The 17,818-nt window shown below is 43.4% G+C and overlaps 1 protein-coding gene across 1 annotated transcript in view; it reads right to left on the bottom strand.

Annotated features, from left to right (window-relative positions):
- LOC138473094 (heparan-alpha-glucosaminide N-acetyltransferase-like) overlaps positions 1–17,818 on the bottom strand; it is a 1,171,537-nt gene that overhangs the window by 25,434 nt on the left and 1,128,285 nt on the right. The window contains exon 12 of the mRNA XM_069611600.1: positions 2,922–3,034. Within this exon, the coding sequence (XP_069467701.1) occupies positions 2,922–3,034 (113 nt within the window). The remainder of the gene's footprint in view (positions 1–2,921; positions 3,035–17,818) is intronic.

The following is a 17,818-nucleotide window of genomic DNA, read 5'->3' as shown; positions in this document are numbered from 1 at the left end:
CCCCAGCATCGCAGGCTACATACAGGAGAGCATGACTGGAGTTTCTATGGGGGGAAAGTGCAGTTGGAACGGGATGGAGGATGCGAAGGAGAGAAGGAGGAAGGATGTGATCGACTTTATATTGAGCTGTGTGGGTAGGGGTTAGTCCAGGGAAACGATAGCAGGGAAGCTGCTGGGCATTGCTTTTTATGGGAAGTGGTTCTGGGGCTTTCAGCCTAGTGGGAGGGAGATGGCACATAGGACATTGGAAGGATGGGCAAGGGGTAAGTGGAAGGCAAAGGACTGCAGGAGGCCAGTGTCAGCGGTCCTGTTAAGGAGGTGGTCTCAGGTTCTTGAGGGCATATGCTGGTCACCATGGGAAAGAGACATGTTTTCGCTGTGTTTTATGTGGTTGAAGGAGGACAGAGTGGTTATCAAAATTTGTAAATCAAAGATGGATCAGTTGGGCAGGGGGTTTTGGGGTGCATTTGGATAGTGGTAGTAGGGAGTTGTGTCCGGTGTGAGCAGGATTACCATGGCAGGAGAGAAGTAGGGGAAGAGAAGGTTTAGTTTTTAAGCATGAGGACAGGGAGGGGGTGATGGTTGCTCAGGTTTGGAGGGTGATGAGGAGGGCTCTGTTGACAGTGGGCGAGAAGGCAGAGGATTTCAAGACTCATTAGTTTAGGATGGGGGCAGCGTCTGAAGGGAGCAGCCTAGGTTTGTCTGAAGAGAAGGTGAAGAGCCTGGGTGCTGGAGTTCGGTAAAGTATAAAGGGTACATCAGAGATCTCGGGGAAGGAGGTTCTTAGGAAGCAAAGGGCTGGTGTGGGGGGTCATCAGAGGGGAGGCTCATTGTCTTTTTCTTTTTCAGATTAGTGGTGAATTGCCTCATATATGGATATGCGGACACTTCATCGTGAAATAGGGAGGGAAAGATGCCGCAAAAAGGGGTTTCGGTACCCAGTTAGGGTGTAGTTATTATTCGGCTTTGTTCAGATGGTCTTGGGTGGGAGTGGGGCTCAGGCAGGACCAACTGTTGCCTATGCTGGTGGGTATGAGAGAGCTTCATGGGGTGCCAGCGGCTCTGGTGATACATGCAGGGAAGAACGGTCTGGTTAAGGAGACAAGGGTGGCACTGTTAAAGAAGATGAAGAGGGACCTTAGTTGGTTGAGGGAGATTTGGCCAGGGGTTGTATTTGTTTGGGCCAAGTTGATGCCAAGGAGGGCATGGAGGGGAGCTGTAAAGGAGGGGCGGTGGAACGGACGAGGAAGAAGATTAACATGGCGATGTTGAAGTTCTGTAGGTCCTGGGGGGTGCAGATACTTGTGCACCCGGAGTTCAAATATGAGGCTTTTGATTTGTTTCGGCAAGATGGATTTCATTTGTCACTTCTGGGGAACCAGGACTATTTGTTGGACATTAGGTTGGCAGTGGAAGCTATCATAAAGGGTTGGAGGTACAAGGTATTGGGGGGTTAAGGAGGGTGGGGTAGAAAGAGCACCTCATTGGAAGGGTTTTCTGGTGCTGGGGACATGGCCCTATCAAGGATGTTTGTGGGACGCAATAAGGGGTAGTAGCGTCGTAAAGGTGGGGGGGTGGAGCTGTTTGCATGAACAGGCTAGCCCGGGGGCTACAAAGAGGGGGAAGAGGTATTGAAGAAGGAGGGGCCTTGCCTCAGGGAGAAGATGGGGGAGAAAGCGGGAATAAAGTTGTGAGGAATTGAGGAGAGGGAATAAGGGGCAGGGAGTGATGAATTGTTTAATTGTTTATTAATTCATTGTTTTGGTGATTGTTATTTGATCTGTAGACTGTAGGGCCAGGAAGCCGGGTTAGCGTGTGTTTGTAAGCTGTGGCCTGTCACATTAAAGCAACGTTTTCCACTTCAAGCGAGTTTGGGATTTTTGTGCAGTGAGTCCAAATCTCTCTTTTAGGTCAGCGGCGGTGAGGAGGTAATAATGTCCCAGCCACCCTTCCTGTGTTCATAAGAAGTTTGCAGAAGGATAAATGAGAACTCTATGCCTGACGGGTGGCTCGATGCAAGGCAGGGGCTGTTTATTTGTTGATTTGAATGATGTATGTATTTGAGGGGATAACTGTAGCTGATGCAAGATTCTGGAACAGGAAATAGAGAACACATAAAGTACAGAAAGTGTTAACAAAGTTTGATTTTAGATGTTAAAAAAGAAAATAGCTGAGTTGGGTTAAACAAGGAGAAAAGAGAATAACAGTACTTGGTCCTGGAGTGGGCAAGCATATTCGAGTAAAGAAAGGAGGGAAGGAAGGGAAATCATAAAGAAAGACAAAAGGGCACGGAGAGACAGGGTTGTTAGGAACCAGCAGGAAAGGCACAAAAAAACAAGGGTTTAAGAAAGGGGGCATAAGATAAGGATGCGTGCCCAACCAGAGAGGGCACATTTTTCGACTAATAAGGACACACAAACATTCCATACACACCGATTGGATAGGGAGCATATGCCTTCTGGCCAATCAGATGTCAGAAGGTCTAAGACCAATTTGATTCAATTCTCACACTTGTGCGGCCAGCACCACCGGCATAAAGAAAACAGGTGACATACATTTCATTCCATTCGAGTGGCCGTAGTGGAGTCCAGAGGTATTTCGCACAATTCTCCCCACCGATATGTACTGCATATCTGTGCTATCATAAGTCCTGGCTTCTTGCAACTATGATGTCACACGCCCCAAAATTGTGCAGTGCTTGGGCAACATGTTAACTGTGAGTATGGATATAACATGTCCTTTAATTCAATGTGTATTACAGGATCCAAGTGTCTTGTAATTGTGCTGTTGTGGTATTAGCTGCCCTGTTATCATGCAGAAGTGATGTTACATCCCCTGTAATTGCCCAGCAGTGATGGTGAAAGCTCTGTAATTTTTCAGTAATGATGTCACAATTCCTGTAATACCATCTGAAAACGTACCTGGAAAAATAAATGGCTGACCGCCCCACCAGTGCTTCACGTCGATGACGTAGAACATCAGCCCCAGCACAACGAAGGAGAAACATCCAAGTGTTGTGACAAACGAGAGTGACCTGTAGAAGGCAAGTAAGGAAGTAGCATCAGCTGATGTTGGAGATGACAGGAATTGACACTGTTTTAGGAGCATCGGATACTTTGGGGCAGTCCTGGCAGCTAGATGCAACAACTATGCCGTGTTCCAGGAGAGTTTAGCGCAACAGCCCTCTAAATGTGTGGCAGTGATTGCCCAAGACCAGGTTGTACAGATGTGCTCTCCCTGTCTTCCCAAACCTGCCCTGCATTCTCCCCAAACCCAAACATCATCAGTATTATTATTATTATTATTATTATTATTATTATTATTATTATTATTATTATTATTATTATTATTATTATTATTTAATGCTTGTAACGTGCCACACACCCATATAAACCTCAGGGCGCACATAAAACCCACAGACGAAAAGACTGACCAAACGTCAAACAAAGATGACGTCCTCCCTCATATATACAAGCAGTGGTCGAAGTGGATGAAAAGAAGTAGTGGAACTAGGTTCCCTGCTGGCCTGTCGCTGCTCCCCAGAAACCCCATCACCACGCCACCTCCGATGCGTCACATAAACCCCTAGACAAATGCGCCGGCTGTTTAAGGGAATGATCAGTACAGGGCAAGTTTCAACTTTTATTTGAAACGAAACCATTACGGAATGGTTTATTTTCAAAATAAAAGTATAGGAATAGTCAAACTTAATTTTAAAAAGTAGAGGAGCACCGCTCCCAACCGCTCCCGCCCACTTCGACCACTGTATACAAGACCCGTTTGACAGATATGCTCCCACGTTCTTCCCCGACCTGCCCAGTCCCACCCTGTCTGTGACATCATCAGTAGGCGTCCTCCCTCATGAGTGATGTCAGTCAACAGATGGCGCCTCCTTGGATGCGAACACGGCTTGTGGCATGTTTTGTTCACTACCAGCTTCAAAAGTACATTTCTACTCTCCAGTAGCTCGGAGAATGTTCATTACTTGGCAGTAGGGTTTGAGAGGGAGAGAGGTGAGGTTTTTCATTGTTCATCCCGCCTAATTTCACCCTTGAAATTACATTAAAAATATATACATGTATTTGCAAACAGGGGTGCTACTGTAAAAAATTGCTTTCTTCTTTAGGCCCGTCCATGAATGCACAGTCTGTGCCTGGGAGGCTCTATGCAAACCCTTCATAATATAACGTGAAATATGAAAATAAAAGAGGCCACAAGGCAGCATAAGATAACAAAACATTGCATTATGGAATATAATATAAAGAAATTATGAAATAACATAAGATAATGGTACATAAGGTACATGTTCATTACCTAGGATACCATAACATTAGATCATTTCGTATGGTATTACAAAAGCTAAGAAAGAATGGGATAACTTACGCAACATTTATTAATGAGTTTCTTTATTTCTAAACACCACTATCATCTTGTATAGGCTGTGAGTTGCAGTTGGGAGCCTGAATCCTAAAGCACCATGACTGCCATGCTACCAGCCATGCTACTGTCAAACGGGAAATGATATTGTGCCTCCTATTGTGATGAATAGATGTATATTGGCCTATGCCAAGCTGCTTGTAAGCCACTTGCGAAGAAATCCGTGTTGCAAGGTCCTGACCTTAGAATCAATGTAAACTGCCATTTTCGGTCAATCCGCCAGTTTAGGTTCTCTCTGCAAAGTCACCCTGTGAGCTAAAATGGTGGACAGTGTCATTTCGAATATAACATGGCCGTCTTGACCTCTGTGTACAAACTAATGTGTAACTTGCCTGCAGGCCACTTGTTAGGGTCATGAACTGAGACCTTGTCCTACGTTGACCTGTGTGTAAAGGATTACTTGTGCCAATGAAACTAATCTGCGAGCATATGTTAAGAACAATGTATCCAAATACTGAACTACGAACACTTGTTTAAACTACATTGTATTAATGTTTGAGACGGCTATATGAGAAATCCTAAAATACACTGTTACCATTGAGGCTTGTTGGCGAATGTATTAAAGGCAAATTCTAGAGCGTATAGATGTGTGAACTCGGCACAAACCCTAGATCCATAATGTATTAACGAAATATTAACTCACAGTAAGGTTGGACATCATGTTCTCAAAGGGTATACAAGTGCGACTATTCTAATGTACAGTCCCACTCACTGAGCACATCGAACCATGCTGGAGTTCGTTGTGTTGCACTGAGGGCCGATAGCTATCTGTTTTTTTCGTCCTTTGAAACTGTTCAGTATAAAATAAAGATCTTTGTATGCTCCTTTGTAACCTGTGTTCGGTGTATTTCCTTATGGGGTAATCAGCCTCGATATTTTCTCTTTGTTTTCACAGTTGGCGCCCGAATAGGGACCCTCAAGATTGATGCTGGATTGTTGAAGGTTGACACGGGCTATCGGACCGGGATCGGACAGTGTGACAAAATAGGGGCCCCTTCTGAAAGAGACGTGACACCTCAGCAGCGCTGCACGACCCAATCCCTGGACGATTAGCTTGTGGTCCGAGACGGCATCTTGACGAGGGTCCACTTATCGAGGTGGGCAGTTTTGTCGAAATCACCAAACACAAGGTAGTATTTGTTAGAAAAAGATTTTGAAATCCGATCGGACCTCCTTAGGCTTGATCAGGTGAGTCGTGACCCGAGTCTTAAATATCCTGATCCTGGGATACGGGGGATTATGACCACCTCATGGCTTAGCGCAGACGTTCCTATTGTATTGTTTTGTTTTTCGTTGTTTGCCTAAGCGCCCTGATGCCCACGGGCTATCGGCGCTATACAAAAAATAAATACATACATACATACATACATAATTTGTTTTGGCGCATTGTATCTGCAAATACAATTATTGACCAGGTAACACCAATATTTTGATATGCCTGGGAAATTGTCTACCTGCTTCAGGGTGTTATTCCGCAGCGATAGGCAATCTTTGGAATTTAGCCATCTGTCACCACAGGAGGGATCGCTGGCTTCTACTATGTATTGTAAGCATGGCATTGGTAGTAGAGTGTTTTATGATATTTGGCACAGACAAACCAGACATGCTTCCGAACTTCAGTGGCCAATCAATGGTAGTTTTAAAATCCCTCATATTGAGTAATTAGAGTCAATCTTGTTAAAGAAAAAGGCTAGACCTGCAGCATTCGATGTTTTGCAGAATTGGAAAAAAGAAGCTTTGCAGCAGCTTAAGAGTAGAGAAAAACATGCGCGCCATCATAAAACAAACGCCGAAAAAGCGTTGTTATATGACCAAGACAAACAGTCTGAGTCAGTTAGGAATATGGATAGGGCTTTCTCACTTGGTATTCAGAAAATCTATCCTTCCAAAGACCTTCATGTTTCTGACGAATTTATTGACAAATTGTTAAATGAGCGAAGGCCTGGTGCCACTGCGCCACCTCCGTATGTTCCTCTTCCTGCTGTTTTGCCTCTTTCTGCTATTTTCCTGCTCTTCCTGCTCTGCCTGTTGTTCCTGTTCCACCCTTTGTTCCTTTTCCTCCAGTTGTTGTTCCTCCCCCTGCTCCTCCGCCTCTTCCTACTGCACCAGTAACAGTACCTCCATTGAATTTACCTGCTCCCTCTCTTCGAAGTAGTCCTGTACCACTTGTAGTCGATCAGGGTGCGGGGTCAAGGGTTGTTACTCGTAATACTGTACCTCCAGAGAAGAAACGTGATTTAATTTCATGGGCTAAGAATTGTATGGAGAGGGATGATCGAGCTAATGTTTTTGCCACACTTTCTAATATGGATAATTGTCCGGAGAAAAATGTTTTCATTGAGGGTTTAAGGGTCCATTTATGTGTAATGTGGGGAAAATTAAATATTGCAGATCTTCCACAAGGGTTGAGGGATTTGAACACTTTAGCGTTTTCAAGAGACACTGTGGAGAAAGTAAATGAGCATGTTGAGAGGATATTTGAGTATAGAAAGGAGTTGGAAAGGTTGCAGAATGAGGATAACGATGGGGAAAGTATGTATGTACAGAAACGGTTCCTCCTTTGTCATAAATCGGTACCTGAGGAAGTACGAATTTGTACGAAAGACGTGCTTAGATGGATCTCAGATATGTCGATAACTCTAGTTGAGGTATATGACACATATAGTCAGCATACGCCAGAAATGCAGAGGAAAGTGATACAGGTAATGATAGTGTACCTACAGGATGAATGTGTAAAGAGAAAGATTAGTTGTCCCACAGATTTATTGAGTATTTATAAGAGAGCTTTCACTTGACACTTCTTCGGCTGCTTTAGCGCTCGATTTGGCTCTGTTGCTTAGTAAGCATTCGGAGTTGCCTACTTCTCAGTTGCTTATGAGAGTGGTTCCTCCGACATTTGTCCCGAAGGTTGAGATTGCGGCTGATCCTGCAACAAATGCAGTTGCTGTGAACATTCTGAGGGTGCTACCAAGTTCTTTAATCGGTTTGAACAGGTATTCTCGGATTTCAGTGGACAAGACTTAGGCACAGAGTCTGGGAAAAGATTATTTGTAGATAAATTTGTGCGTGGATTGCTGCCTGACATCCAGTCACAGATTATGGGCCTCATTACGACCCAGGCGGTAAGTTACCGCCTGGGCTGTGACTTTACCACCATGGCGTAAACTATGTTTACAATTGCAAGAAAAAGTAAGGTAAAAATACCGTACTTAAGACTGGTGCTTCTCAGTTGACCTTAAATAAGGTTGCTCAATCATATAAAGTTCTTGCGTGAAATAATTAAATGTCAAACAAAATATACTTCCAAATGATACAACGTTTTCCAAGAAAAATGTTTAATTCACATTCCTTGGTTTTATATTTCTGATATTACGAGGCAACTCAAAATCCATAGGTCAATTATTCACAATAGTACATATGCCAATGCATTTCGGTCTGAGACCATCTTCAGGGCTGTACTGAAGTGAGTGCAGAATCTGCATAATGTAAACATTAAACATTCATCGCAATACACATAGATATAGATACAATCGAAAATTCAAAATAAAGCAAAACACATACCCCAAATAGATCCAAAAAGATGTTGAACATGTAGGGAAAAAATATAATGATAATAAATTTAGAAATATGTCAACACACGTCATATCTCTAATCAATCATAGTGTTTTAACATCTTTGTATCCCGTGCACTGTACCTGCTAATTGTGAGTTGTCCTCCCCTGTGAAATGCGTTCGTGGAACGTCTCCAATATTCCTGTTAATTATCAGAGGGGTAATAAGTATTACTATTACTATCGCTATATCCAAGAATATAACTATTTGAGCCAGAGAGGTTCTTACCTGCTCACGTATGTTTCGCGCGCAGGACCGATCGCGCTCGCTGTGAAGGCGAAAGTGAACTGCGCGCGGCCAATAATGCTTTTAAGGGTAGTCATGGGAACCTAGGCGGGGCGTCGGGCAGCAGCACGTACGCCCGTACGCCTCGGGACCCACCGCCCTACGAAGGCGCAGGGGGGCGGGACTGTTCCCATGGCTACAAGGTGTGTGTATGTGGTGTGTTACTAATGATGGAATTAACTTGTGTGGAATGGGGAGGAGAAAGTCTAAGCAATTAGTGAAACAATATACGTGACTTCATTCTATAACCATGCACCTGTTCTGTAAATGTCAACACATATAAGTATTCAATTAGGTTAGAACCTGGTTATATGGAGTGGATCATGTGACCCATACACGTATTTTTATATATTCATTTGATAATGTGCAATTAGTGCATGTTTATGTAAAATACAGAAAACAAAACAAAAATCCGTCATCAAGCTCAATCACATATTTGCCATGTGTCCTCAGTTGTGTCTAAATATCAGTTCATAGCGCTTCTCCATCCGAAGAAACCATGAATCTAACTTTTTTAGAGAAAACACATATAATTAATCTCTTCGTTGATTCCCTTTGGTGTGAGGGAACTTAGTCTGTCTATCCAGAACGTTTCTCGTTGATCAATTCTTTTCTGTAGATCCTCATGTCTTTCTCTTCTTTGGACTCTTTCCAGGACTACAAATTTGATCTGTGCCAGATTGTGTTGTTTACTCTGCCAGTGTCTTGCTACTGCAGAGCTTGCAGTCTTGTTCCTGATGCAAGATCTGTGTTCGTTCCACCTGATCTTTGCTGTACGTTGTGTTTGTCCGACGTAGTATAAACCACAGGGACATTTAATTCCATATATAATTCCTGCCGTGTCACATGTGGCATAGCATTTCAGTTTAATTTTTTCTCCAGTATATGGGTGATTTATGGTTTGTCCTTTCATGATATATCCACAGTTGCTGCAGTTGAGGCATGGAAATGTACCTATGCGGTCTGTGCTTCTCTTCTTTTGTGGGGGTCTAGTGTGGACTAATCTATCTTTCAAATTGGAACTTCTCTGGTAAGCAAATGTTGGGGGTTCTTTAAACAGGTGTTCTACCCTCTTGTCGCATGTTACAGTGTTCCAATTTTTCTTTATGATTGACTTAATCCGATTACTTTGGCGTGAATATTTCGATACAAACACCAGTGGAGGACAAATATCTTGTTTGTGTATTTTGGGTTTGAGTAGCTCTTCTCTATCCTGTGAAACCGTGCGTATTTCTGCTGATGTAACTTCCTCTGTTGAATAACCGCGGGCCAGAAATTTCTTACCCATCTCTTTTACAGCTCTTTCGTATTCACTCTGGTTACTCACAATCCTTTTCACTCGAAGCAATTGACTGTAAGGTAAGTTCTTGATCAGACTCGGTTGATGAAAACTTAGTCTGTGTAGCAGACTGTTCCTATCTGTGCTTTTCCGATAGATAGTAGTTTGATATTCTGTTTCTGTGACAGTGATCTCAACGTCTAGAAAGTGAATGGATTCACGTGAATATTCGTATGTGAACTGTATCCGCGGGTCTATGTTATTGATATATCCAAAAAATTCTAATAGTTGTGATTCTGTGCTCTTCCAGATGCCAAAAATATCATCTATGTACCGGATCCAAATGATGAGATCTTGATTCCATAAGTTGTTTGTCAGGACATGATCTGTTTCGAACTTGTGCATAAAGGAATTTGCATATGAAGGGGCCATGGTTGCTCCCATGGCAGTGCCTGCAACCTGTAGGTAAAATTCGTCTTTGAATTGGAAGTATGAATTGTTACTAATGAATTCCAACAGTCCCATGATGAACTCTTTTTGTGCAGCTATTTCTCCTTCCCTCAGGAGCATCCACTCCACCGCTTCTCTGCCCAAGTCATGGGGAATCGATGTATATAAGCTTTTGACGTCTATTGTGAAGCAGATATTGTTGTTGTTGAATGGAACAGTTCTTAGGTATTGTAAGAAATGAGTAGAATCTTTAATATAGGAACTTGTTTTTTGAATCAAAGGTTGTAAAAAATAATCGATGTATTTACCGAGTGGTTCGAGGATGCTGTTAATTCCGGCTACTATAGGTCTTCCCGGAGGTTTCTGTGTATCCTTATGTATCTTCGGAAGAGTATAAAAATGTGGTATTTTTGGATGAGTATTTGTCAGAAATTTCTTTGTATTATGATTTATCCATTCCAATTCTTCTGCTCTTTCCAAAAGTTTGTCCAAATTGCCCCGAATCTCCTCTGTAGGATCTGTGTCTAATAACGCATAGGTGTTGATGTCCCCAAGCTGTCTATAACATTCTTCTTCATAATCGCTGGTATTGAGTAGAACTAAGCCTCCTCCTTTATCAGCAGACCGTATTGTTATCTTGTCGTCTCCATATAAGTTTTTAATGAGTTCTAACTCATGAGGTTTCATGTTCTGATTTCTCGAGTGTCTGAATTTGATTTTCTCAAGGTCTCTTGTGACCTGTTTCTGGAAGATGTCCACCGAGGGGACTGTTATTGGAGGGATAAAGTTGCTCTTTCCTCGGAATTCTTTGAAATCTGAATCTTCTATGTCTCTAGGATTCTCTTCTTCTAATTCACTAAAGAAGACTTTCAGTTTCATTTTTCGCACCAATTTATATAGTTCAATCTTAGAATCAAATAGGGTGCTGTCGTATGTAGGCACAAAACTGAGTCCCTTTTGTAATGTTTTGATTTCAGACAGGGTTAGATTTCTGGAGGACAAATTAATCACTATGTTCTCCTCTGTTGTTGTCTCGTATTCGGCTTTTGCCTTCCTTTTCCCCCTTCTTGTTCTCTTCTTCCTGATCCTAAAAAAGGCTCCCTTTCTCTATTTAATGTTTCCGTTGTGCCTGCTGTACTTGATGTTCCTGGTGTAGCTTCTTCTTCTTGATTCTGTGTTTCTCTCTCAGTATCAGTTCCAGAACTAGATGTCTCACTTGTGAAGTTTTGTTTTGGTTGCCTTAGTGGAGGACCATATTTATCCATCCATGTATAAACTTCATCTTTTAGATAATCGTAAGTATCCCGTTTGAATTTTCGGATTTTTTTGGCTTCTAAATCCGTCTTGTACCCCGATAATTTTTTGTTGATATCCTCCAAGATGGAATCTACTTCTTCTCTATTTAGTGTAGCTACTAAAGACTTCTCAAGTTCTAAGATCTCCTCTCCCAGATCTTTCAGGTCTTTGACCAGTTCTTGTATGGTTAATAAAATCAGATCCAAAGAGCATTTATTTAGTATAGCCTCCCATTTCTTTACGAAAGCTTTACTCTCTCTGCATAAGGTGGGCCTTAATTGTAGACGCAGGCCTCTCGGTATTCTTTGACTTTTATGATATCTCCCCAGTGTTATCGCATGTAGTTTACGATTGATCTCCTTTCTTATCAGATATTCTAGTTGTTTTATTTGGCTAGTTGGATCCTGTTTCTTGTTACTTGTTGCACTGAATCCACTGTCGGTAATGAGACCTAGGATTTCGTTCGCCTCTTCGGCTGTGAAGCCTAGCGTATCCGCCCTATTTGTCGTTAAGCCTTCAATGTCCGCAAATGACATTATTTCTTGATGATTATGGTACTGTAAACTATGTTTACGCCATGGTGGTAGGCGGATTTACCGCCCCATTCCGAGGTCGGCGGGGCGGTAAGTCCCCAATCCCCATTTACCCTTCCCCATTCCCATTTTTGCCCCATAGGGCATAATGGGAGTGGGGACGGCGTTAATTACGCCACCGTAAATTACGGTGGCGTAATTAACTCCATGGTCCCTTAGCGCCATGGATTTTAACACCTGCTAAAAGCAGGTGTTAAAACCTCCATGGCGCTAAGGGACCTCGTACTCAGGCGGTAAGGGTCGGCGCTGTTTACGCTGCCGTAAACCCCTTACCGCCTGGGTCGTAATGAGGCCCAATGTCTTCTGAGAGCGCTTGGCAGGCGAAGTCCCAATCAGAAGTACTGCACATGGCTCAGTACTATGAGAATCGTGTCAATAATGAAAAGGAAAGAGTCGAGAAGAGAAAGGGTGACTTGAAGACTAAAGTTTTATTACAGCAAATTGTTAGGGGCCCTAGAGGTGGTAGTTTGCAGATTAGGGGTCAGTATATTCCACAAGGAAACGTGCCCTTGGGTCCTGTGAACATTAACCAGTGTGCCTATTGGCGACAAGAGGGTCATTGGCGTGCACAATGCCCCGTCCTTCGACAAAGGTTGAATAACACATTCGGAAATTTGGGTAGACGATCCAGAGGTCACCCGGGTGTAGGGGGCCCTGGTAGAGGTCAGTATGCACAGGATCCTCAGCAACCTTTTTCACAGAATAATCAGACTCCGAGTGTGGATACTAGAAATATATTTGATCATCCTTCTGCTGCATATCTATCTGAAGAACTTCTTTTTGACGATATTCTGTTTCGTTAGGATTGCCCAAAGCAGGGTTTGGAACCTACACCTATTCCCGTCAATCAGAAAGGTCCCTACGTTGAAAAGGTAGTGAGAAATAGGAAACATCTATTCTTGATAGATAATGGAGCACATAAGTGTTGCATTGATCATTCTCGGGTTCCAAACATTCCACTGTCAAGGCAAACCAATGTTTCTGTAGGGTTTTCTGGCACACAAGTTGTTTGCCCAATTTCTTCACCGGTACATATCTCTTTGGGTCCCTTCACGGAACAATGTCCATTCCTTTTGACTTCGAATTGTGGAGAGAATTTGCTGGGGTTGAATATGTTGAAAGAATTAAATCCGGTAATTCATTGTTCTTCTGATGGAGTGCGTTTGACTATTTCTCCCCAGCAACTTTCTGTCTCTCAGTTCTTAACCAGACATTTGCCACCAGAATTTAGTGATGTACCAGAGTGTTTATGGGCAATTGATGACAATGATGTCGGTGTTTTACAGATTGAGCTTGTCAAAATAGTCTTGAAACATGGAATAAAGCTGCCACGCATTCCACAGTATAGGATTTCAGTTGAGGGCGAGCAAGCTTTGAAATGCATCATTTCCGATTTTGTGCATCGCGGGGTGATTGAGGAAATTGCATGTAGTTTGTGCAATAGTCCAATTTTACCCATGTACAAAAAAGGTGATAATGCAATTCCATTCCGTTTCATAATTGATTTGCGTGCCATTAATAAAGTCGTTGCTGCGCAATTTCCAATTGTGCCTGATGTGACGACAATATTAACTATGATTCCGGCTACAGCTACTTACTTTAGTGTTGTGGATCTGAAGAATGCTTTCTTTAGTATTACTATACACAAGGACAGTAGATACTTGTTCGCGTTCACCTTAGGGGGACGCTCGTTCACCTTTACCCGTGTACCTCAAGGTTACACGGAAAGTCCTAGCATTTATAGTGGGCTTTGAAAGAACAGCTTGATACTCTTGAATTGCCCTCTACTTGTACACTGCTTCAATATGTTGATGACCTGCTTTTAGCTGCCAACTCTGAGAGCGCTTATAAGGAGGGCACTGTGTTATTGCTTATTCATCTGGCTAAACATGGTCACAAAGCTTCGCTTAAAAAGTTTCAATACTGTTGTCAGGAGGTCGCCTATTTAGGCTATCTCCTGTCAAAGGAGGGAAGAAGATTGACACCTGAAAGGGTAAAACTAATTTCTGGCATGTCTGTCCCAAATACACAGAAGGAAGTTAGAGCCTTCATAGGAATGGCTTCTTACTGTAGGTTGTGGATCCCAAACTTCTCACTAGTGATTAAACCGATGTTGGCTTTGACGAAGAAGGGCATTTCTTCACCATTGCCGTGGAACGCGGAACACCAGCAATCATTTGATCTGCTCAAGACTGCATTGTGCTTGGCACAAGTTTTGGGCACACCAAACTATGGAAAGGCCTTTGTGTTGTTTGTGCATGAATGTGATGGATGTGCTTTGGCTGTATTAACGCAGGAACATGGAGGGAAGAATAGGCCATGCGGTTACTTTTCTTCCGCCCTTGATCCTGTAGCATGCGCTATGCCAAGATTTTTGCGAGCTGTCGCTGCTGCTGCTGCTGCGTCTGTAAAACAGAGTGAGGGAATGGTCCTAGGCCAAGATCTAACCCTGATGGTGCCTCACTCTGTAGATGTTCTACTGAACAGAACCCAAACGCAACACCTCACTTCCGCACGGTTGACGAGATATGAATTGATCTTGTTTGCCCCTCACATACAAATTAAGAGGTGTTGTGTTCTTAATCCGGCTGAGTTCAGTAGTAATCCTATAGTACTGTAGAGGTTTCAAAGGCTCGTCCACGGCGGGACGAGAATGGTGACACTCCAGCACAGGTCTTGGGAGATGTGGCAAAATCATTAGTGCGATTTTGGGGATAGATAGCGAATTCCGAAGATATCAGAAGACTAGCGAGAGTACTGGAGAGAACCATCAACCGGACCACAGACATACTCTATAATATGACATTAGAACAAAAAGCAATAAGATCAGTAGCACTCCAGAACCGGATGGCATTAGATGTCATTCTGGCTGAACGTGGTGGAGTGTGTAAATTCAGCCGGAGTTCAGCGGGATTAAGAACACAACACCTCTTAATTTGTATGTGAGGGGCAAACAAGATCAATTCATATCTCGTCAACCATGTGGAAGTGAGGTGTTGCGTTTGGGTTCTGTTCAGTAGAACATCTACAGAGTGAGGCACCATCAGGGTTAGATCTTACTTTTCCCACAAGATACTGCTTGCAATGACGAAGAGTCACATGACTGTCTGTATACTACCAAACAGGAGACAAAGGGTAGAATTGATCTAAAATACACTCCTTTGAACAATGCACAAGGAGAGCTGTTTTGTGATGGCTCCTGCTTCAAACTTCCGGATGGTACATCCACAGCTGCTTATGCAATCACTACATTGAGCATGGTCGTGGAAACCAAGAGAATCACGCATAACTCTGCGCAGGCCGCAGAGATTATAGCATTGACCCGAGTTTGTGAACTTTCCGAAGGGCTTACAGTAAACATATATACCGATAGTCAGTATGCCTTTGGGGTGGTTCACAACTTTGGGAGACTTTGGTCAGAGAGAGGGTTCTTAACTTCACATGGTACAAAGATCCAACATGGCTCCCTAATAGTACAACTGCTCTCAGCGCTTGCGCTCTCTACTCAGTTAGCAGTCGTGAAATGTGCAGCACATCGAAAGATTATAGATGATATCGGAAAAGGGAATGCTTTCGCTGATCAGATATCTAAACAGACTGCCACCAATCTCTTTACGGAGATGTATGTTTCAAGGGAGACTGTAAATGCCTATGCAATGGACAAGGGTGTTGGGTGCGTACGGGATATCCAAGCCGATGCCACATTAGAAGAATCCAAGAGGTGGGCTGAGGGCTTGGGGAAACTCGATGATGATGGGTGTTGGGTGGACATAGTTGAAGGGAAATGGCTACTTCCTGACGCATACGTGAAGATGATGTTCGTCATGGCCAATGGCCCTACACATATATGTGCCCGGATGGTTACGAAAATGTTAGAGAAAGTTTGGGCAAATGACAAAATTTTGAAAATTGCTCAGCGCTATGTTCAGGGTTGCATAATTTGCCTACAGCACAATGTGGGAAAGGGAACATCAACCCCAACGGGAAGTTTTGGGCCACCTTCTGTCCCCTTCAAAGTCATCCACTTTGATTTTGAGATGGAACAGTGTAACAATATGAAATATGTATTAGTTGTCATCTGTGCTTTTAGTAAATGGGTCAAGGCTTTCCCTGTCAAAGACGCTACAGCCATGACTACTGCGAAAACCATGTTAAAGGAATATTTTCCCCAGTTCGGGCTACCGAGAGTCATCTAGTCGGACAATGGTCCGCATTTTGTCGCTGCTGTGATTCTGCAGATATGTGCAGCATTACAGATCGACAAGTGGTTCCATTCGGCCAGACAGGCTCAGAGCGCCAGACTAGTAGAAAGACACAATGGTATCATCAAGAACAAGCTCGCTAAGACGTGTGCCAGCACCAAACTAAAATGGCCGGACGCCTTACCGATTGTGTTACTAGCCATGTGTACAACCCCTCAAACTAAGACTCCATTTGAGGTGGTAATGGGGAGACCTACCAATATCTGGAACCTTCCTAAATGTCGATCTCTAAAAAATGTTGAAAATGTACTTCTTTCAGATTACTGCAGCCAGTTGACTAAAAACCTGTATTTGATCTATCACCAGGTGAGAGAGGCTTTACCTGTGCGATACGAGGACCCGGACCACAGTATTCGGCCTGGGGATTGGGTGCTCACCAAGGCATTTGAGCATTCTTCCTGCCTTGTATCTTGTTGGCGGGGCCTGCTGGTCACACAGACGGCAGTGCGTGTCGCAGGCCGGAAAAACTGGATCCACGCGACGCATCTCAAGAAACTTCCTCACCCAGTGCCACATGATACAGAAGAAACAGAACCCCTCGCTAACGCTGCAACCAACGATCCCAAAGCAGTAAATAGAGTTGAGAGTGCATCGGAGAATCTCTCTGAGCCCGTGAGGCTTGGGGAACTTGTCATTTTGTCTCCACAATCTCCAAAGGTTTTGCTTCCGGAAATTGTTGTTTCGGATTCTGCATCTTCACTTGCTCTTGATACGCTGCTTCCAACGGGAAGTGACGACACATTGTTCTCGGATCAATCAGTACCAGGAACAGCAAGGTACAATCTGCTTACAAGGAGATAGATTTACCTCACGGTTCGGCTGTGCATTCGATAGACTTACGGCACGGTTCGGCTGTGCATTCGGAGAAGGAAAAGAATCATTGAGGGCTTGCTTTTTGCCCAAATAATGGTTTCAGAAAAGGGGATTCTGTTGGCTAGGGTTGTGGAAGGACTAAGAAGTCGCTCGGCTGGGAGGTCGCCAGCAACGAACATTGGGGGTTTCCATTTGAAGACTGCAATGTCTGCCACCGCTACCGCTCGTACTGGACTGATAAATGATCGTGTGACCAGCCGGGATAATGGACAAATTACTTGGGCCCCGAAGATGTATTTCTGTCTTTTATAATGTTAATTGGTTTTATAAGTCACTGTTTTAGGCCTATGGTACCTCGAATAACTACATCAATTAGAGTCCTTGTTACCGACTGAAAATGTACCCACTGTTCCTACTCCTTTTGTGCATTTGCATACTCTGTCCCCTAGGGACACCCAACATAGACAAAGATATTATAACAATACACTGTCACTTATCATGAATGCTACACATGCCATTTTTAATAGGTCCAACTGTTGGGTCTGCTTGCATTTACCACAACATGGAGATAAGGGGCTAGGTTGGTATATTCACCCTTTACCTTTGACAACTGCTTGTTATGCTTCTCTTAGAGCACTGTTCTTTGGCCGTTGGAACGATAGCATCTCGGGGAACTTTGATGGCACTGATTTGAATAGTTTTGAGAAACGTGTTTTGACTCCCCTGGGATGCTCGCTTTTCGCAAATAGGAGTGGCTTAACGTTACTTCTATAAGGCCTACTGATAGACTG

Source organism: Ambystoma mexicanum, chromosome 8 (assembly GCF_040938575.1).
Source record: "Ambystoma mexicanum isolate Mex_15411 chromosome 8, UKY_AmexF1_1, whole genome shotgun sequence".
Lineage (NCBI taxonomy): Eukaryota > Metazoa > Chordata > Amphibia > Caudata > Ambystomatidae > Ambystoma > Ambystoma mexicanum.
Note: the sequence above shows the minus strand (reverse complement) of the source record. Positions and strands in the feature narration are given on the sequence as shown.